A 21024-nucleotide genomic window follows, 5' to 3' on the forward strand; every position below is an offset into this window, starting at 1 on the left:
CACAAAAAAATTTAAAACCTTATGGCTGGGCCAGATGTAATAAATTAAAATTTAAAAATAAACACTGAGTGCGAACAGAAATAGAATGTATCTAAGCAGGAGGGTTTTAAGGATTATAACCAATTGCTGAGCTTGGCCAACAAATCCTGGTCGCCTCTGAACATGGCAATCCCATTTATAGAGGGAAACCCAGCCTTTTATATTGCAGCGCTCACCAGGCCCATAGCCAGGATTTCGTTTCGGGGGGGGGGGGGGGCTGAATTTTTTTCAGGGGGGTTTCGGGGGGGGGCTGAGTTTCGGGGGGGCTGAGTCTGAGTGAAAGAGGGTCTAGCCTAGCAAACCTTTTGTATCATTACCCTAATACCCTCATGCATATGGGATATATTGAGTATGGTGATCAGATCATGATATGAATAAACATAACAGTTTAAATAATGCACCAATAAGGCCTTTTCGCAAACCACCATGAAGATTTCGGGGCGCTCACTAACCGCTGATACAGGAGAGCCTACATGCTGGCTAGACTTAATATTATGCCATCTCTGCTCCATAGAGGAAGACTCAACGGTCTAGCGAGCGACAAGAGACTTTGCCCCTATAGCACAGGACAGCTGGACTCCATCCCACATATTCTTCTGCACTGCCCACTCTACCAGGAATCAAGATCTCACTTGCTACTATAAGTTATCGAGTCTATGAAAAACTACACAGACTCAAACAAAGTAATCATGATTTAAACTGCCAAGAATGTAACCATTGCCTTTCAGAGGCAAGATTCCTGAACAAAGTCTGTAAACTGAAAGGTTAGCAAATGTGAAGTTCCCTTTTCTATAATTTATACTGTATTTTATACTGTTTTGCTATATATATGCAAATAAAGACTTATTGGATTGGAATGTGACATATGTGTGTGTGTGTGTGTGTGTGTGTATGTATGTGTGTATGTGTAAGTATGTTTGTGTGTGTATAAGCCTTATGTTTGGAGAACCTATTTCCAAAGTCAAAATAGATGTTAAATAGGTGTTGATCCAGAAAACCAAAGCTACTAATTATGAAAAGCATGTGGCAATACATTATCCCTGTTTTTGGGTATTTTTCACCTGCTGATTCTATAAATTGCACCAGTTTCCCCCTATCAGATCTAGTTTCTGAGATATAGAACATATACCATTTACCGGTCAACACTGCTGACACATAGAAAACAATAATAACCATACCTGAGAAGCTAGAACTGATGTAGTCTATCCAATGCTATTTTCTGAATCAGCACCCCAAATAACCTCAGGAACAGGCCTAAGACAAGACTTTTTTTCTGTGTTATAAGATTTTGGGGCAGGTGTATGCTTGCTTAGATGCACTACAGAACCCAAGAGCTATCTAGTTCTACACTTATCTTTTCTACCTGAGATATATTTTGTAGTCTTTAAAATTCAAAGCTGAAATATCTTTTTGATGGTTTTTTATGTATAAATTCTTGTTTGGTTCATCTTCTTCTCCTACATAACACCAACTTTATTCAAGTGTGTTTGTGCAAAGATATATTAGATGGATTTATCATGTCAAAGCAATTGCAGGAGGGGAAAAACTCGTTATTTCCTCCCATTTCATGCCAATCAGGTCCATGGAGGAGTGGACACATTCATGTGTGTGTACGAATACCGGGAAAGCGATGCCCCAGTGGTCTTCCCATCCTCATCCTCTGCCATCTCCGCTCTAACCACTGGACGGTTTTGCTTGGCGCAGCAAGTGAAAGTTGCCAGAAAACCCATGCGGAAGCGTTTGTTCATGAAGCAGTAGATAATGGGGTTCACACAGGCAGAGGTATAGGAGAGCAAATGGATGAAAGAGATGGGTGCTCCTGTAAGAAGCAGCTGTGCTGATTCCTGGTCAAAGGCACGCCAGGTATTGACACTGAAAATGGGAGTCCAGCATATGAAGAACAAGATCACAATCACAATCAGCATGCGGATGACCAGCTTCTTGGCCATCAAGTTAGCAGTGGAGCAGCTGCTCCTAGGGCGCTCTGTTTTGGTGCTGCAGCTATTTACCGAAAGCTGTCGAAGCGGCACCTTCTTCTTCTTGTTTTTCTGCACATAGCATCCATCACTGTCTTCATATTTGGTACTGGTGGTGCTTGTCTTCCTCTCTGTAGATACAGAACAGCAGTGATTGAACAAAACTTTTCCAGCCTGAGAATGATGTAGCACAATATAAATCCCAGCACAAAGTTAGTAAAAAGTTTATATTGATATGGGTAAAATATAAATTGACCACTGGCCTGTGGGAACAGATTACAGCATTGTTTCATCAAACATCTGATGACTAAAGCTTCTTAATTGACAGGTCACTGAACAGTGATGGAGAATATGCAGAAGGCAGAATCCATGTTCTCTGGAATAACATCTGGCTCCTCTGGCAGCAATTTTTGGCACTCTAAAATAGACCGTGGCCCAGAAATTCAGCAGCTGTGTAGCAACTAGAAAATTTCAGGACTGAAGGAAACCCTGTAAACACATTTTCTATAGTACCTGCCTTTCCACCAACTTAATAGTACAATATAAGCTTGCTCAGGGGTATAGAGGAGCTGGTTTGTGCAATGAATTCAGTTCTCATTTTTATCTTCCACTTATTGGACACTACTAACTTCCTGAAAACTGAATTCATCAGACACGTGGTATAGAAGATCTGCTGATTGTGCACACCTTTAAATACAAGATCATTTCCCAAAAGGAAGTCCTATCACAAAGCCTATAGGGCTTCAATAAGTTTACTTATCTGAAGCATAAACTCATCTTGGTTTTAAGAGAATGAATTCCTATAAAGCTCTAATGTCATCTGCTATGCTTTGCAATGCATCCAGAGTTTATTCCCATCTTCAAAAACAGGATTTGTATTTCTTCAGAAAAAAGCCATTAATCAAACTCCAGTAATCTTAGTTCTGGTGCTCTGAAGTGTGAAAAAGCTACTCAATTTAATGTAAAAAAAAGTCTGGTGTATACTATTGGTGTAGGTGATGTTATGGACTTTTTGGAGAGAATTTTTGTTGCATGTATTACGTAAATTATGGCAAAGTATGGTCATAAATCATAGATGTAACAAGCTAAGTATTTGTTGGAAGAAGAAGAAAGTATGGAATGATAGGAGTGACTGGTGATTGGCTGAGCTGATTTTTTAAATAATAATAATAATAATAATAATAATAATAATAATAATACTTTATTTATATACCGCTCCATCTCCCCGAGGAGACTCAGAGCAGTTCCCAGGTCACATCACAAAACATACAAAGTAAAAAACAACATAACCATAAGATTAACAAAAAAAAATATAAACATAAAAATTGTCGCCATAACACACATATTAAAAGAATCCTGCCTGTTCAAGGCAGTTAAAAAATTTAAAAAGGCCGGGCCAAGATTTGTGCATGCCTAAAAATTCTAGGGGGCCTGGGAATTAAGTGCAATGCTAAGACAGGCAACAATAATATTAGGTACGGATCTGTGGCTGTTCATTCCAAGGCTGATTAGAGGAAATCATCTGGGTAATTGCTAGGAAGAATAAGGCCGTATTTGACAATGTGTGGGGCTGAGTTAGAACAGGTCATTTTCAAAGGCTTGTTGAAACTACCAAGTCTTCAAGTTCTTACGAAAGGAGGGAAGGGATAGGGCCTGTCTTATTTCCCTTGGAAGGGCATTCCAGAGGCGGGGGGGGGGGGGCACCACTGAGAAGGCCCTCTCTCTCGTCCCCACCAACCGCATTTGAGACGGGAGAGGGAACGAGAGGAGGGCCTCCCCGGAACATTAAAAAAGCAGATGTGTATGGCATTTAGTCAGAGTGTGGCTATAAAAGGTGGCAATATTAGAAAATATTGTGAAATTATGGCATGATAAAAGCACCTTTGGATGGAGTTTTCTGCACAATGTTGTGGCTGTTCTGCAGTTGCTTGAATTGTGATTGGATCATCTCTTTTCGTTGATAGCAAAAACCCATAAATGAATATTGCCGTTGTGCCATAACACCTCTTTGTGTGATTATCTCCATCTGCTGCAGCCCGTTCTACACTATCCTTATATTACAGGATCTGATCCCGAGTTATCTGCTTTGAACTAGACTCTACAAGTCTCCACTGCCAGATAATTTTAGATAAAGAGATAATCCGGATCATATCCTGGGATACAGGGCAGTGTAGAAGGGGCCCTAGTATTGAGAAGCAGACGAAAGTCTTGCTAGGATGCCAAAACTGCACATCTTCACAGTTGCAGAAAAAGGGGAGGAGGTACAGTGCACATGTTTTGGGTAGAACAAACAGGTGTAGTGGAATACTGATCATGGAAATTTGCATCAATAAAGTGCCAGCATCATACAATTGCACGGAGGTATGTAAGAGCTCTTTCCAATAATGGGTTGTTTCCATTTAAATAAATAACCCAAATGTGAAAAGACAACAATCTGGTTTGGTAAAGTCCTCAGTCAGGAACAGAGACAGAGATTAATTAGATCCAGGATCAGAGCTAGACAGAAGATGAGTGAGAAAAAAAGCAAAATATATGAATGATGAAGTTTGGAGTTTGAGTGAAAGAATATCAATCTTTGGAGTGAATATCAATCGGGATTGATATTTGGAGTGAATATCAATCGGGTGGAGTGAATATCAATCGGGATTTAGCTGCATTAAGTAGGTAATTTGGGATGTGTTGTTCAATTTCTGTTTAATAAATCATTTTGTAATATATATTTGAACCTCCCAGAATACTACATTAACAATCCCCTCCCCAATTTAGCAATGACTATTGTAACACGTTTTTGTTTATCGCACACCCCTAGTAACTTTGTGAGCGTGGGCAGTAGCAAAAAGACCACCAGTACAGTGACTACGAGAGCAGTCATAGGAGAAATAGAGACTGTGGAACTGGTGGGTATTTTTTCTGCCTTACTTTGCTAGCACTGCATGACCTGGAAAATGTGCATCTGCTGAGATAGTGCACCATCAAGACATGTGCTAAGAAAGTTAAATCTTCTCTTTGAGATGTAGAAGCCAAGATTGAATGGGATGCTTTTTTAGTCGATACTGAAGGAATTGGAACTTCAATCTTTTCCCCTATAGACTCCAGTTGCACCAGATTCATTCTTCAATGGTTTATTTGTTATTGTTTTTTTAAGAGTACAGGAGAGAGGGAAGGGACTGCTATTTGAGACAGAGACAGTGCTATCCAGTGGATGTACATTAGGTTCTGGTCAAAATATTATCAAGGTATCTCAACGTCTTTGAATGAGATTAAATGTTACTTAAGGGGAATAACCTGTTCCATTTTAATGCTTTCCTTAAATTAAGGTGTTCCCAACTCAGTGCAGTGCAACATGAATGCTAATGCTAAAATGGTTGTGGCAAATGAGAATTAGTAGACAAGAAGGGATGCTTAACTCTTCTTAGTTTGTGCATTCTCCCTGTATAAGATTTTTAACAGTTACCTGTCCCACAACGTGGACGATAGGCCGGATGAAGAGAAAGGAGATTCAGGAGAATATATTTATTGAATAGAATCAGAGAAAAGGAAATAATAAATTGTTCGTCCCACAGACCAAACTGCTCCTATAAGAACCCCCTGTGTGTTCCCATCACTGCAGTTGGGAGTAAGTGGCTGTGGTTTAGGACAAGTCTGCACTGGTAATGCAAACTGGGTTTAGAAAAGGCAGAGGAATGAAAGACCAAATTGCCAATATCTGCTGGATAATGGAGAAAGGCAGGGAGTTTCAGAAAAACATCTATTTCTGTTTTATTGACTATTCTAAAGCCTTTGACTGTGTGGATCATTACAAATTGTGGCAAGTTATTGGTGATATGGGGCTACCAAGCCAGTTTGGATGTCTCCTGAGGAATCTATATAGCGATCAAGTAGCAACAGTAAGAACAGATCACGGAACAATAGACTGGTTCAAGATTGGGAAAGGAGGGCTGTATACTCTCACCTTACCTATTCAGCTTGTGTGCATGACACATCATATGATGTGCAGGGCTTGACAAATCCAAGGCTGGAGTTAAAATTGCTAAAAGAAACATTGACAACCTTAGATATACAGATGATACCACTTTGATGGCTGAAAGCGAGGAGGAGCTGAGGAACCTTATAACCAGGGTGAAAGAAGAAAGAGCAAAAGCTGGCTTGTAGTTAAACAAACAAAAAAAAAAAACCCAAGATGATGGCAACCAAACTGATTGATAACTGGCAAATAGAGGGAGAAAATGTGGAGACAGTGACAGACTTTGTATTTCTAGACGTGAAGATTACTGCAGACGTGGACTGCAGCCTGGAAATTAGAAGATGTTTACTTCTTGGGAGGACAGCAATGACAAATCTCGATAAAACAGTGAAGAGTAGAGACATCACACTGGCAGAGAAGGTTCACATAGTTAAAGCAATGGTATTCCTTGTAGTAACCTATGGATGCGAGAGCTGGACCATAAGGAAGGCTGAGTGAAGGAGGATATACGGTTATGAACTGTGGTGCTGGAGGAAAATTTTGAGAGTGTCTTGGACCACAAGAAGATCAAAGCAGTCCATACTCCAGGAAATAATGCCCAACTGCTCACTGGAGGGAAGGATATTAGAGGCAAAAATGGCCACATAATGAGAAAACAGGAAAGTTTGGAGAAGATAATCATGCTGGGGAAAATGGAAGGAAAAAGAAAGAGAGGCTGACCAAGGGCAGGATGGATGGATGTTATTCTTGAAGTGACTGGCTTGACCTTGAAGGAGCTGGGGGTGGCAATGGCTGACAGGGAGCTCTTGTGTGGGCTGGTCCATGAGGTCATGAAGCGTTGGAAGCAACTGAACAAATAAACGACAACAAAAAATCTCAATGTCTTTGAATGAGACTAAATGTTCCTTAAGGGGAATAACCTGTTCCAGTTGAATGCTTCCCTTAAATTAAAGTTACTGTTAAGCTGTTCCCAACTCAGTACAGTACAACATGAATGCTAATGTTAAAAAGGTCGTGGCAAATGAGAATTAGTAGGCAAGAAGAGATGCTCAACTCTTCTTAGTTTGTATATTCTCCCCTGTATATGATTTTTAACTATTTCCTATCCCACAATCAAAGTGAACAATAGGATGGATGAGGAGAAAGGAGATTCAGGAGTCTATTTATTGAATAGACTCAGAGGAAATTGTGCAGCCCTCAGACCAAACTACTCCTGTAAGGATCTCCTGTGTGTTCCCATGACTGCAGTTGGGAGTAAGTTGCTATGGTTTAGGACAGTGGTTCTCAACCTGTGGGTTCCCAGATGTTTGGCCTTCAACTCCCAGAAATCCTAACAGCTGGTAAACTGGATGGGATTTCTGGGAGTTGTAAACCACTGGTTGAAAACCACTGGTTTAGCACAAGTCTACACCAGTAGTAAATGGTCCAAATCAGACCTGATCCAGCTGTCCACACAGCTCTGAAGCTGTGGGATGCTCCAGGGTTTCCAAAGCAAACTTTGGAACATCTCCAGACTTTACCTGAAGTGGGGCAAAGTTGGTTTAATCTAGCACAGCGTTTCTCAACTTGGGGGTCGGAACCCCTAGAGGGGTCTCTAGGGAGTGTCAGAGGGGTCACCACAGACCATGAGGATTCTGTGTGGGAAGTTTGGCCCAATTCTATCTTTGGTGTGGTTCAGAATGCTCTTTGATTGTAGGTGAACTATAAATCCTAGCAACCACAACTCCCAGATGTCAAGGTCTATTTTCCCCAAACTCCACCAGTGTTCACATTTGGGCATATTGAGTACTCATGCCAAGTTTGGTCCAGATCCATCATTGTTTGAGTCCACAGTGCTCTGGATGTAGGTGAACTACAACTCCAAAACTCAAGGTCAATGCTCACCAAATCCTTCCAGTATTTTCTGTTGGTCATTGGAGTTCTGTGTGTCACGTTTGGTTCAAGTCCATCATTGGTGGAGTTTAGAATGCTCTCTGATTGTACATGAACTATAAATCCCAGCAATTACAACTCCCAAATGACAAAATCAATCCTCCCAACCATACCAGTATTCAGATTTGGGTGTATTGGTTATTTGTGCCAAATTTGAACCAGTGAATGAAAATACATCCTGCCTATCAGATATTTACATTACTTCGGCCCTCCAGGTTTTTTGAACTTCAACTCCCACAATTCCTAACAGCCTATATCTCGTATACACCCTGCATATCTTATATTTACATTTACATTATGATTCATAACAGTAGCAAAATTACAGTTATGAAGTAGCAACAAAAATAATTTTATGGTTGGGGGTCACCACAACATGAGAAACTGTATTATGGTGTCACGGCACTAGGAAGGTTGAGAAACACTGATCAAGCATAACCCACAATCCACTGGAAGTAATAGGACATTGTGAAAACAGCCAGGGGCTAATTCAGAGTGAGTCCCAGGTTTTTCATGCCTGTGTTAAACTCACCCTTGGGAAAATGGGGTGTCATTTATTAGGCTTTAAAAGAAAACATAATACTTTATGTTGTGGTTAATTACTTTCCCTCATGTAGACGAAATTAGAACATTCTGTTTATAAATCATAGGCAGGCTGGGAAAGAAAGGCAGCTAATTGGCTTTCAATTGTTACTTCTCATCTTTGCATGCAGTGCTAATTTCTTATTTGAGATGTGCTTGTCTTTATGACAATTTAATAAAAAAAACTCATGACCACCCAGTTTGTAAAAATAATGGCAACAATGGTAACAGTTATTATCCCAAAAATGGTTATTAACGAGGACGCATTTGCACAATGATTCCAGGATCTTTCAGATTGGCCTTGTCTGATGTAGCCTTTTAGTGAGATAGTGTATGCCGATCACGTTTCCACATCCGAAGCCATTCTGAGTGGGACAAAAAAAAGCAAAAGGGGCTCAATCATAAAGATTACCTCGTGAAGACTTTCTCTGGCTGACATCGAATTTGATTCCTCTGTACAGCTCCAAGGAGATTAAGCCATACGCAATCATCATTACAATCCCCGGGATAAGGAAAAGAATGAGCAGCTGGAAGATGTACCTGCAGAAGCCAGAAGCAAGATTTAGACCAGAAGAGAAGGTGTGAGATGGATTCTTATCAGCCTCTCACTGAGCAAATTGACTCCTTTCATTCCCTTGGTATGATCCCCCCATGTGTGCATTGATTATAGTTCAGAGTGTAAGGGGATGAGACTAGAAAGTACCACATATCAAATCTTAGGCAGGATATATTACAAGGTATTACTCTGTGTTTGTAGACTAGACTGTTCTAGTCCAAATCAATGACTTTCCTAAGCTCTGGCTATACTTAGGAAATATAAGAGGCAAGCAAAAACTTGATAAAGGAAACTGGAGTGTCTGGGATATGTGTATGCTTCATTTTCAAACAATTTTAAAGCAATGTAGATCATCTTTCTGGAGCCCGCAGTGGGTTAAAGCTCTGAGCTGCTGAACTTGTTGACCGAAAGGTCGCAGGTTCGAATCCGGAGAGCAGGGTGAGCCCCTGCTTCTGCCAAACTAGCAGTTTGAAAACATGCAAATATGAGAAGATCAAGAGGTACCGCTCCGGCGGGAAGGTAATGGTGCTCCATGCAGTCATGCCGGCCACATGACCTTGGAGGTGTCTACAGATAACGCTGGCTCTTCAGCTTAGAAATGGAGATGAGCACCAACCCCCAGTCGGACATAACTGGACTTAATGTCAGGAGAAAACCATTACCTTTACCTAGATAATCTTTCAAAGCTCCCATGTAATGTTTGACTTCCCAAAAAATACTCCTTTTGGAGCTGGAACCGATTGGCTGTCCGACTCTAATATCACCAACTCTTGCTGGGGAAAAAAGGGGGTGGCAAATTAAAAATTAAACACAAAAACCCCTATTTGTTCTTACCAAGATCTCTGCATTGTCTCATTCTGCCAATTGAAGCGACACATGTTGACTGTGCGGTTGTGTTTTGGGAATGACACCAGATTGCTGTAAACTGGGTATGGTGTCATGATGGCAAAGGAGGCGCACCAGGTCACAGCGATCACCTTCAAGGCATGCGATTTGGTCTGCCAGACCCGAGATTGTAGTGGTTTGCAAATAGCACTGTATCTTTCCAAAGATATTGCAACTAAGCTGAATGTCGAAACGCTGACAGAGACTCCTGCACAAGGGGGAAAGGAGAGAAAAAAGTATAAATGTTTATCTCTAGGTTCAGACTATTGCTGTTTCTTTACCGACTGTCAAAATGAAATAGGAAAATCAGCCTATTTAGCTATCAAATGTTGATTTGTTATCAGTAAATGTTTGGTTTATATATCTATTTTATATACTTGTATTTTCTGATCACATAAAAAAATTCAGACCAAAGTGTGTCCTGAGTGGAAACATTTAAGACGCCCTGATCTAGCTGATTTAGCAGCTGCCTCCTGAATCTGTTACTGAGCATGCATAAATAACTTAATATACATTAATAATTATTTTAAAAACACACACAAAGGAAAGAGTGGAAAAACCAGCTACATCTAGTATTTTTCCCATTTGGGACACTAAAATAAAAAGCACCTGCTGTGTTAAAGGGCCGGGCTTTAGCACAGCAGGTTAATTGCCAGCTGCAGTAAATCTTGCCAACTGAAAGGCTGACAGTTCGAAGCCTGGATCAGGGTGAGCTCCTGACCTTTAGCCCAGCTTCTGCCTACCTAGCAGTTTTGAAAAGGAAATGCCAGAAAATTCCAGCGATTTGATCAAGGAAGAAGTTTACGAACAAAAGCTTTTCAGCAGGTAAGAAAGAGCAACAGCACCCTCATAGCCTCCAAGATGCCGAAGATAGGAAAGCCTATATATATATTTAACTATGTACAGTTGTCTGTATTGTCTGAGTCCCCTTTGTGGACCCTGGGGTGCATCTACACTGTAGAATTAATACAGTTTTACACCACTTTAACTGCCCTGGCTAAATGCTATAGAATCATGCGTGTTGTAGTTTTACAAGGTCTTTAAATACTCTAAATACCTCCCCACTTAAATAGTACCTATTTATCTACTCACATTGCTTTTTTTGAAACTGCTAGGTAGGCAGAAGAGCCAGGCTTTAGCACAGCTGGTAAATCACCAGCAATAAGATCTGCTAACTGAAAGGTTGCCAGTTCAAAGCCCCAGGTTGACATGAGCTCCCAACTGTCAGCCCAGTTTACTGTTTACCTAAGCAGTTTGAAAACAGCTTGAGCCATAATAGAGAAATTAGGTACCTCTAAAACAAGCGGGGGAGGTATTTTATGACACCATAAAGAAAAAGGTCTGAAAATGCCCAGTGACTTAAAGGAAGGAGAAAGTCTTGATGCCTCTTCATCATAGAAGATGGAGCAACAGCAACCCCCATTGGCTGGATCCAAGCACAACCTCCAAGGCAGCAAAAAGCTGGATCTCAACCTCCTTTCTGTTCTGTCCGTTTCTGTCCTGTCTATCCAAAACAGCATTGAATGTTTGCCATGTATGTGTACTGTGATCAGCCCTGAGTCCCCTTCGAGAGATAGGGCAGAATATAAATAAAGTGTTGTTGATATTTAACCTTCTCTGCTAATTAATGATTAGCATCCATGTTGTTTAAAGTGGTGTCAGGTGGCATTGATTCTACAGTGTAAATGCAGCCCTGTTCTAAAAGCAGTGCCAAAACACAAATCAAGGAACATGAAAGGCACTCAGACTACTTCAAAGTCAGCCATAGCAGAGCACCTGATGAACCAACCTGGACACAGCATTTTATTTGAGAACACAGAAATGCTGGACCACACCAACAACCACCATGTCAGACTACACCGAGAAGCCACTGAAATCCACAAGCATGTGGACAATTTCAACAGAAAGGAAGAAACCATGAAAATGAACAAAATCTGGTTACCAGTATTTTAAAAACTCTAAAATTATAACAGGAAATAAAGAACAAAACTGAATCACAGCAAAACAACAGAGAGGAAACAATCAGGGACAGCTATCACCTCTCAACAAAGGATTCTCCCAGGCAGTAACAAGCCACACCTAAAAACTGTCAGGCCATCAAATGCCAATCAAGGTGGCCAATTGAAACATTCACACCTATCTCCAACAAACAAAAGTTCTTTCTCCCACACTGGACTTTCCACAGATATATAAACCCAATTTTTCTAGTTTCCAACATACCTCACAACCTCTGAGGATGCAGGCAAAACATCAGGAGAGAATGCTTCTAGAATAAACCATATAGCCCAAAAAACCTACAACAACCCACTGGCCCACTTCATCAGATTTTTTGTCAATATAATGTGAGATTACCCTGACATAGGGCAGGTGTCACCCATCCTGTAGGTTCTTTACTTTTCTTTTTCTTCCCTTGCCTAAATGTAATACTTTACTTTTATCTCTGTTAAAATTTATTTTGTTGAGATTTTGCAAAATCAGATTCTGATTTCTGTGACAGGACCTACACTGCCATATAATCCAGTTCAAATCAGATAATCTGGGATCATATACTGGATTATATGGCCTGTGATATTAGTGGTCACTCTTCCAACAGTTATATGTCTGTCTGTCTTTCTCAACCTTCCTTTCCTTTCCTTTCCTTTCCTTTCCTTTCCTTTCCTTTCCTTTCCTTTCCTTTCCTTTCCTTTCCTTTCCCTTCCCTTCCCTTCCCTTCCCTTCCCTTCCCTTCCCTTCCCTTCCCTTCCCTTCCCTTCCCTTCCCTTCCCTTCCCTTCCCTTCGAATCATAGAATCATAGAATCAAAGAGTTGGAAGAGACCTCATGGGCCATCCAGTCCAACCCCCTGCCAAGAAGCAGGAATATTGCATTCAAATCACCCCTGACAAATGGCCATCCAGCCTCTGCTTAAAAGCTTCCAAAGAAGGAGCCTCCACCACACTCCGGGGCAGAGAGTTCCACTGCTGAACGGCTCTCACAGTCAGGAAGTTCTTCCTAATGTTCAGATGGAATCTCCTCTCTTGTAGTTTGAAGCCATTGTTCCGCGTCCTAGTCTCCAAGGAAGCAGAAAACAAGCTTGCTCCCTCCTCCCTGTGGCTTCCTCTCACGTATTTATACATGGCTATCATATCTCCTCTCAGCCTTCTCTTCTTCAGGCTAAACATGCCCAGTTCCCTAAGCCGCTCCTCATAGCCGCTCCTCATTCTCCAGACCCTTGATCATTTTAGTCGCCCTCCTCTGGACACATTCCAGCTTGTCAATATCTCTCTTGAATTGTGGTGCCCAGAATTGGACACAATATTCCAGATGTGGTCTAACCAAAGCAGAATAGAGGGGTAGCATTACTTCCTTAGATCTAGACACTATGCTCCTATTGATGCAGGCCAAAATCCCATTGGCTTTTTTTGCCGCCACATCACATTGTTGGCTCATGTTTAACTTGTTGTCCACGAGGACTCCAAGATCTTTTTCACACGTACTGCTCTCGAGCCAGGCGTCCCCCATTCTGTATCTTTGCATTTCGTTTTTCCTGCCAAAGTGGAGTATCTTGCATTTGTCACTGTTGAACTTCATTTTGTTAGTTTTGGCCCATCTCTCTAATCTGTCAAGATCGTTTTGAATTCTGCTCCTGTCCTCTGGACTATTGGCTATCCCTCCCAATTTGGTGTCATCTGCAAACTTGATGATCATGCCTTCTAGCCCTTCATCTAAGTCATTAATAAAGATGTTGAACAGGACCGGGCCCAGGACGGAACCCTGCGGCACTCCACTTGTCACTTCTTTCCAAGATGAAGAGGAAGCATTAGTGAGCACTCTCTGTGTTCGTCCACTTAACCAATTACAGATCCACCCCACCGTAGTTTTGCCTAGCCCACATTGGACTAGTTTCCTTGCCAGAAGGTCATGGGGGACCTTGTCGAAGGCCTTACTGAAATCCAGGTACGCTACATCCACGGCATTCCTTCCCTTCCCTTCCCTTCCCTTCCCTTCCCTTCCCTTCCCTTCCCTTCCCTTCCCTTCCCTTCCCTTCCCTTCCCTTCCCTTCCCTTCCCTTCCCTTCCCTTCCCCTCCCCTCCCCTCCCCTCCCTTCCCTTCTTTCTTTCCTCAATTTTAACACAGACATTTAATATGTTTTTCAATGTAAGATCTATACATATAACTGATGCAGCAAATTGCAATGTCTCTTTCTAGAATTCTTGTCATTTATGTTATTTATATTACTAGTACAAAATATGTTGGGTTAACTGGAATAATAAAACCATCCAGAGACTTTGTGTCTTCATTACGTCCACTTGGGGGTAGAAGTCCACTGGTCATTTCTGTCTGAATGATGAATAACCGTGGGCGAGTACCTTTTGCATTCTATCATCAATCATCTACAAATCCATCTAAGACCAGCATCACCAAGCTTACATAGCAGTCCATGTAGAAAGTGCAAAAACTGAATGTGCATGCTTCAAAGCACAATGCCCCCAAATATGTGTTGTTGAGGAACAAAGAGCTCTTGCCTTAAGTCCAGTTTTTGCACTTCTGGAAGCATTTTTCTTTGCCACTATGAGAAAGAGGATAGTAGACTAGATGGTTTCAGGGTCATGTTCTTACTAAGCTGTGGAAATTTAAAATTGCCCATGCATTTTATACACTTCAATGGACAGTAAAACTTTAGTGCCAAGGAGCTTGACTGTTGCCCACCACAATAAGCATCAAATGAAGGAGAAAATCAATATCTTTTGCAACAAGGGCAAGTACCCAGCTGCAAATTCAACCACTAATCTTTCAGCTAAGAAAATTATTCTGCTACATAACTATAAGTCAAGAAAAATAAAGGGAGAACAGGAGATAGAGCAGACATTTGGAATGTACAATAATCCTATTAAAGGCTATAGTCTGTTTCCTACTACTGGAAGCTTAAAAAGTTCATTTTAAAAATCATTCTGCTTATAATTTGTTGCGAAACCACAAAAGGTGGAATCATTAGTTAACTACTACGGCTGTGTGATCGATGAAAAAAATGTTTCAAAACTCATTACAAAATTAGGGGGCACTGGCGTTTTATTTCTAAAGTGTTTCTAAAGTATCATTAGTGAAAATGTCATTGCTATAATGAGAGTAGGGCCCCTGGTGACACAGCACATTAAACCTCTGTGCTGCTGAACTTGCTGACCAAAAGGTCAGTGGTTCGAATCCAAAGAGCGTGGTGAGCTCCCGCTCTTAGGCCCAGCTTCTGCCAACTAGCAATTTGAGAACATGCAGATGTGAGTAAATAAATAGGTACCGCTTCTGCGGGAAGGTAACAGTGCTCCATGCAGTCGTGCTGGCCACATGACCTTGGAGGTGTCTATGAACAATGCCGGCTCTTTGGCTTAGAAATGGAGATGAGCACCACCCCCAGAGTCAGACATGACTACACTTAATGACAGGGGAAACCTTTACCTTTACCTATAACGAGAATAACAATATGTCATTACCTTTTTGTTATAGTAATTATGCAAGTGGGGAAATTTCAGGGGTTCCTTTCTCTGACATTTTTGCAGCTGTTGTGGTGAAACTTGCTACAACGGTAGAATACATTTACCACTGTTAGCTCATCAAGTTTTGAAACGTTTCAAATATTTACAGATTTTGGGGGAAATTTTCAAAGCTTTTATAAACAACATTTTTTAAAAAAACCTACAAGAGCTATCTTCTTAAATTTTCTATATAATGACACAAGATAACAGGGGATCATTCTCCCCAAGTTTCAGAAATATTTATACATCTACTGATTTTTGGGATTTTAATTTTTTTTACTAAAATATATATTTTAAAAAACAACAACAACACAGCTATCGCATTGAATGTCTTTCATATTAAACAATTGAACTTCAGTTTATGGATTTCTTTCCATCCCAGCACAGAGATCTACTTATTAGAAGTATAAGTTAATTTCCCAAGGAGTCAACTCTTTATTGAAACTCTGACTGGCTGCCCGTACAGAGGGAAAATAGCTCTCCCCTATCCTGATTGGGGCTTTCTGGTGCTGAGTGGAATTCTGGGCCTTTTGAATTCTCTGGCAAAGGGCTTTTTGCCTTCCCAAACTACATTTCCCAGAATTCTGTGCTTTCTCAGTCTCTTTCCCAGCAAACTCTGCTTTCTCCTTGCTGCTTCCCTCTTGAAATGGTGAGAAGCCATTAATTTAAAGGGGAATGGCAGCCTTTTTGGCTTTGCTTTTATTGCTTGTGTTGAAAATAAAACTGACTTTAGGAGGCTTCTGATGTTAACAAAATTCAAATGAAAAAGTATTTGGAAAGTTCTGATTCTTAAGTTTTTGATGCAGGCCTTGCCCATGTGCCAGATATTGTGTTGTATGAATTTAATGAATTTTATCTGACGAATGATGACTAATGAAAAATGGCACACCTTGTTTCCTACTTATACCCCCTCTTATGTTTTAATGCTTTTATTATTAAAGAAATCTGCATTAAAAAGTAGAATTAGTGCCCTAAAATTTGGAAAAAAAATTATCTCCAAAGGATTCAAAAAGCCATTTAACTCGATAACAGTAATGAAAGAAAATACCGAGCCACCATTTCTCATTACACAAAAAGTAACATTACCAGAAAGTACAGTGCCTTGCTGTGTTTACTCCATTTGATTTTTCTTGTGGATGGTTGTGTTAGGACCTCGAACTAAAATGGATTGAACTGAGGTTATTACTATTTGATGGATGCAAGATATCAACACAGAGACAGTGCAAAACATTTTTATTGTTTCCTAAAAGTAAAGTATACAAAAGAAAGATAGCACTTGTTGGCTGTTGGTGCTGGAGCTGTATTGAGACAGCCCTATGCTCACTCTGGTCATAATAATAATCTTTATTTATACCCCGCCACCATCTCCCCAAAGGGGACTCGGGACGGCTTACATGAGGTCAAGTCCAACAGTACATTACAACAAAATAAAACCAGAACAACAAAACAAACATCACAATTAACTAAATAAAAACATAAGAATACAATAAAACAATACAAAATAATACAGTGCAGAATCAATCCCAAAGGGCAGGCCACATGTGCGAGATAAAATGATAAAATTCAGGATGAGAAAGAGATGAAAAAGAAATATTTGTATTGGAGAAGCTCATAGGAGACGGAGTAGTGGAGACAGGCCTTCAAACATGCAGGGGGAAGTGCAATATGAGGACAAACATTATGGAAGGAGCAACAGAAGGAAATATCTGATTATTCTCCAAAGGTGGAACAGAAAAGCCAAGTTTTGAGATCCTTCTTGAAGGCTGACATTCTCCCAAACATTTCCAAAACTATCTCAGCCAACTTAAGGAGCTGGATCTGTTTGGCCTCTTTGGCCAAGCACGAGGTAAAAATGGAAGATCTCTACAAGGGTAGATGGTTTACTTCATGAGAAATGGAATCTTTTTGGATGATGACATCTTCTTCCCCAGCTGTTCAACTGGGGTGGATGCCACATTGGGTACCAGGGCAGATTCTAAACCACTCCCTGGATTTATCCATCCAGTTCTCTATAATGCAAACCAAACCATTGATTGTGGCTGGGTTTTTTAAATTGACTGAGCCCCTCCATTCTTCAGGGAGATCCAAGCAGCCACAAAAGTCAAAAAAGCATGGAGGCAATGCTAATTACTCACTAAGAGAAAGTAATTAAGCCTTATCTGTCCCAAACTTATTATATGATTGTGTATTGCAAAAAGAAGATGAATGCAAAACAAGTCAGACATTTGTAGTGTGGGGAGTGGATTTCATCAGCTTCCAGGAGACAGATAAAGCAATTCATTGTGAGGGAAATGACATGGCTACATGTTTCGCACAATAATATAGGCTTCGGAAATATGGGGCCATCCAACAATGGAGAGAGAAAAAATTGGATGCTTGAAAGAGGAGTCAAATCTCCTGTTACTCCTTTACTTTTTAATTCACGAGAAACACAGCCTGGCTCAAACTAGGAGCCAGAAGATAGAAAACTTTCTTGTTTTAATAAAAGCCCCGAAACTTTCCAAAGGCTGCTCATATAAGGTTTGTAAGTACATTTTCATTAGGTCTTTAATGGTGATGGAACATCATTGATTATATTTAAATCCCCACATTACTTTTCCATAATTAGCAGAGATACTAATTCACGTTCAGCTACAACACGGTTAAAATATCCTGGAAATTCTTCCCGATGAGATATTTTCAAATATTACCTGCAGATTAGTAATTCTAGCAAAATTATTTTAATCTATAAACATGTAGGGCAAGATTGGAATTTATTGTGAAGTAAGGTGAGATAATTTATGCTGGTGTAAAACCATTTATAAACCAAATTTATTACTGGTGGGGGGGGGGGGGTAGCTGAGGAAGTCAATTCATTTGTCAGAATTGTACCCAGCCATGAGGGGAGGATTACATCCTGACAGAGATGCCATTTTCTTTTATTGCCTCTGTTGTCACAGGACATACAGTTATTCCCCAATAATGGGACTGGTTATTCCTGTGAGGTAAAAGGCTGTGGTGGTGGTATTAGTGCTGCTAATAGGGCCACCCATATTAGACAGGCTTTGTTGAGGAGCCAGATTAAATGTGACAAACAGTTATTGGGCAATGTATTGTCGAAGGCTTTCATAGCTGGGATCAAGTTGTCCCTTTTTTCGGACTGTATGGCCATGTTCTAGAACATGGCCATACAGCCCGATAAAGCTACAACAACCCAGTTATTGGGCAGCAGCAGTAGTGGAGGGTGTCACTAGTGGAAGACATCTTAGGCCCCTTCCACATAGCTGAATAAAATCCCACATGTACTGCTTTCATAGAATCATAGACTCAGTTGGAGGAGACCTCATGGGCCATCCAGATCAACTCCCTGCCAAGAAGCAGGAAAAACACATTCAAAGCACCCCCGACAGATGGCCATCCAGCCCCCCCCCTTTTTTTTGTTGTGTCAGGAGTGACTCCTGGTGTGAGAGAATTGGCCGTCTGCAGGGACATTGCTCAGGGGATGCCTGGCTGATTTGATGTTTTTATCATCCTTGTAGGAGGCTTCTCTCATGTCCCCGCATGAGGAGCTGGAGCTGATAGAGGGAGCTCATCCGCCTCTCCACAGATTCGAACCTGCGACCTGTTGGTCTTCAGTCCTGTTGGCACAGGGGTTTAACCCACTGCGCCACTGGGGGCCCCAGCCCCTGCTTAAAAGCCTCCAAAGAAAGAGTCTCCACCACACTTCAGAGCAGAGAGTTCCACTGCTGAACTGCTCTTACTGTCACGAAGGTGGAATCTCCTTTCCTGTAGTTTGAAGCCATTGTTAGGCGCCCTAGTCACCAGGGCAGCAGAAAACAAGCCTCCTCCCTCCTCCCTATGACTTCCCCTCACATCTTGATACATGGTCCTCATCATGTCTCCTCTCAGCCTTCTCTTCTGCAGGCTAAACATGTCCTGCTCTTTAAGCCACTCCTCATAGGGCTTGTTCTCCAGACCTTTGATCATTTTAGTCACCCTCCTCTGGACACATTCCAACTTGTCGACATCTTTGAACTGTAATATATGGACTCAGTGTGGACTCAGATAACCCTGTTCAAAGCAGATATTGTGGGATTTTCTACCTTGATATTCTAGGTTATATGGGCTGTGTGGAAGGGCCCTCAGAAATAGGAAATGCTTCTTAGTATTATGTGCAGAAACTGAAAATCTAAGGAGTAATGGGGTGGCATTAATAATGAGTTGAAATGCAGCAAAAGCTGTGAAAAGATATGATACAAAGTCTGAAGGAATAATGTAGATACATTTTCAGAGAAAACATTTCCATATAACCATAATCCAAGTTTATGCTCTAATTACCGAGACAGAAAACATAGGCACTGAAACATATATACTGGACTACAGGTCTGCAACCTGAGTTTGTGCCAGGGAAGGTGCTAAAAATGACAATTAAGTAATGGGAATCAACGAGTGTGTTCCCTGAATCAGCTTGGTGGGCATTACTGGAAAAAAAATGAGCCCATTCAAAGTATATTATTTCATCTGAGAGTCAAAACACAGGGAAGAATAACAGATGCCCACTTGTTCCATAAATATACCTAAGTCCAGATGAATCAATTAGACATGGTTTTTCTCAGTCTTATTAATACATTTGACAGGACTAAACAGAATAAACTGTGACTAAATTTTTAGTGTGCTAATGCTGAGAGAGGACTGCTTACCAATCCAGATAGTAACAAGAATTAGTTGTAGACTGGTGGGCCACTTATTTCTGCTTAATAGTTTAGATCTAGAATTGAAGAACACCACCTGTGCTTTTCATATGAAAGTCCTGTTTTATGGAGTAAACAAACTGTTATATGCTGATGATATTCTGTGCTGCCCTCTGCCCAGATAGGTTCCAGATGGTTTCAAAGAGTTTACAAGGTGATTTGTCAGAGAAAATCACTAGATGCCAACTATAGTAAAACTTATCTGCTTGCTTTCTGGAATGGCATCATAAATGGTCATTTGATCAGAAGGTGGTTGAACAAATTAGTAGTTTCAGTTATTTACAGTAATTCAGTGAAATCACTTCCATTATTTCAGGTCATAGCAAAAGGAATTAGTGTTTAACTCCAATAAAACTCCCATCCCTTCAAATGGTATTGATTTAGCAATGGGATAGATTTGATCTCATTATTTATATGTATAGAAAGTCCTTTCCCAATTAATCTTTGGATTGACGGAGGCAGAGCAATGAAAAATACTGCAGGTTAAAAACGTTAAGATATTTATTTGATGGTCTGCCAGAAACTCTGGCAGGGCAAATTAGTATGGGGATGAGAGTTCATGCCAGATATTTTGGCTCTATATCAGCTCTCATATATTATTTTGCATTAATAAGAATCCATTAACAGCTGTGCAGTGGTAGTTGGAGTGTGGAGGATGGGTGTGTTGTGTTTGTGATGTGTGCTGGGGAAAGCATTTAATTTCATTGTACAACGTGCAATGACAATAAAGTTATTCTATTCTATTAGAAGAAAATAATAATAATAATAATAATAATAATAATAATAGAAACAACTGGAAAAGCTAACACAATATAAGGATTTAAAGATTGAACTGCAAAGACTGGCACAAGCCAGAA

At 40.6% G+C, this 21024-nt stretch overlaps 1 protein-coding gene across 1 annotated transcript in view; it reads right to left on the reverse strand.

Moving 5' to 3' along the window:
• Positions 1-1108: 1108 nt before the first annotated feature.
• Positions 1109-21024, reverse strand: part of CCKAR (cholecystokinin A receptor) — a 44488-nt gene continuing 24572 nt past the window's right edge. The window contains exons 3-5 of the mRNA XM_060776144.2: positions 9881-10139; positions 8903-9030; positions 1109-2146 (exon numbers count right to left, since the gene is read on the reverse strand). Of these exons, the coding sequence (XP_060632127.2) occupies positions 1614-2146; positions 8903-9030; positions 9881-10139 (920 nt within the window). The 3' untranslated portion in view covers positions 1109-1613. The remainder of the gene's footprint in view (positions 2147-8902; positions 9031-9880; positions 10140-21024) is intronic.

Source organism: Anolis sagrei, chromosome 5 (genome assembly GCF_037176765.1).
Source record: "Anolis sagrei isolate rAnoSag1 chromosome 5, rAnoSag1.mat, whole genome shotgun sequence".
NCBI lineage: Eukaryota > Metazoa > Chordata > Lepidosauria > Squamata > Dactyloidae > Anolis > Anolis sagrei.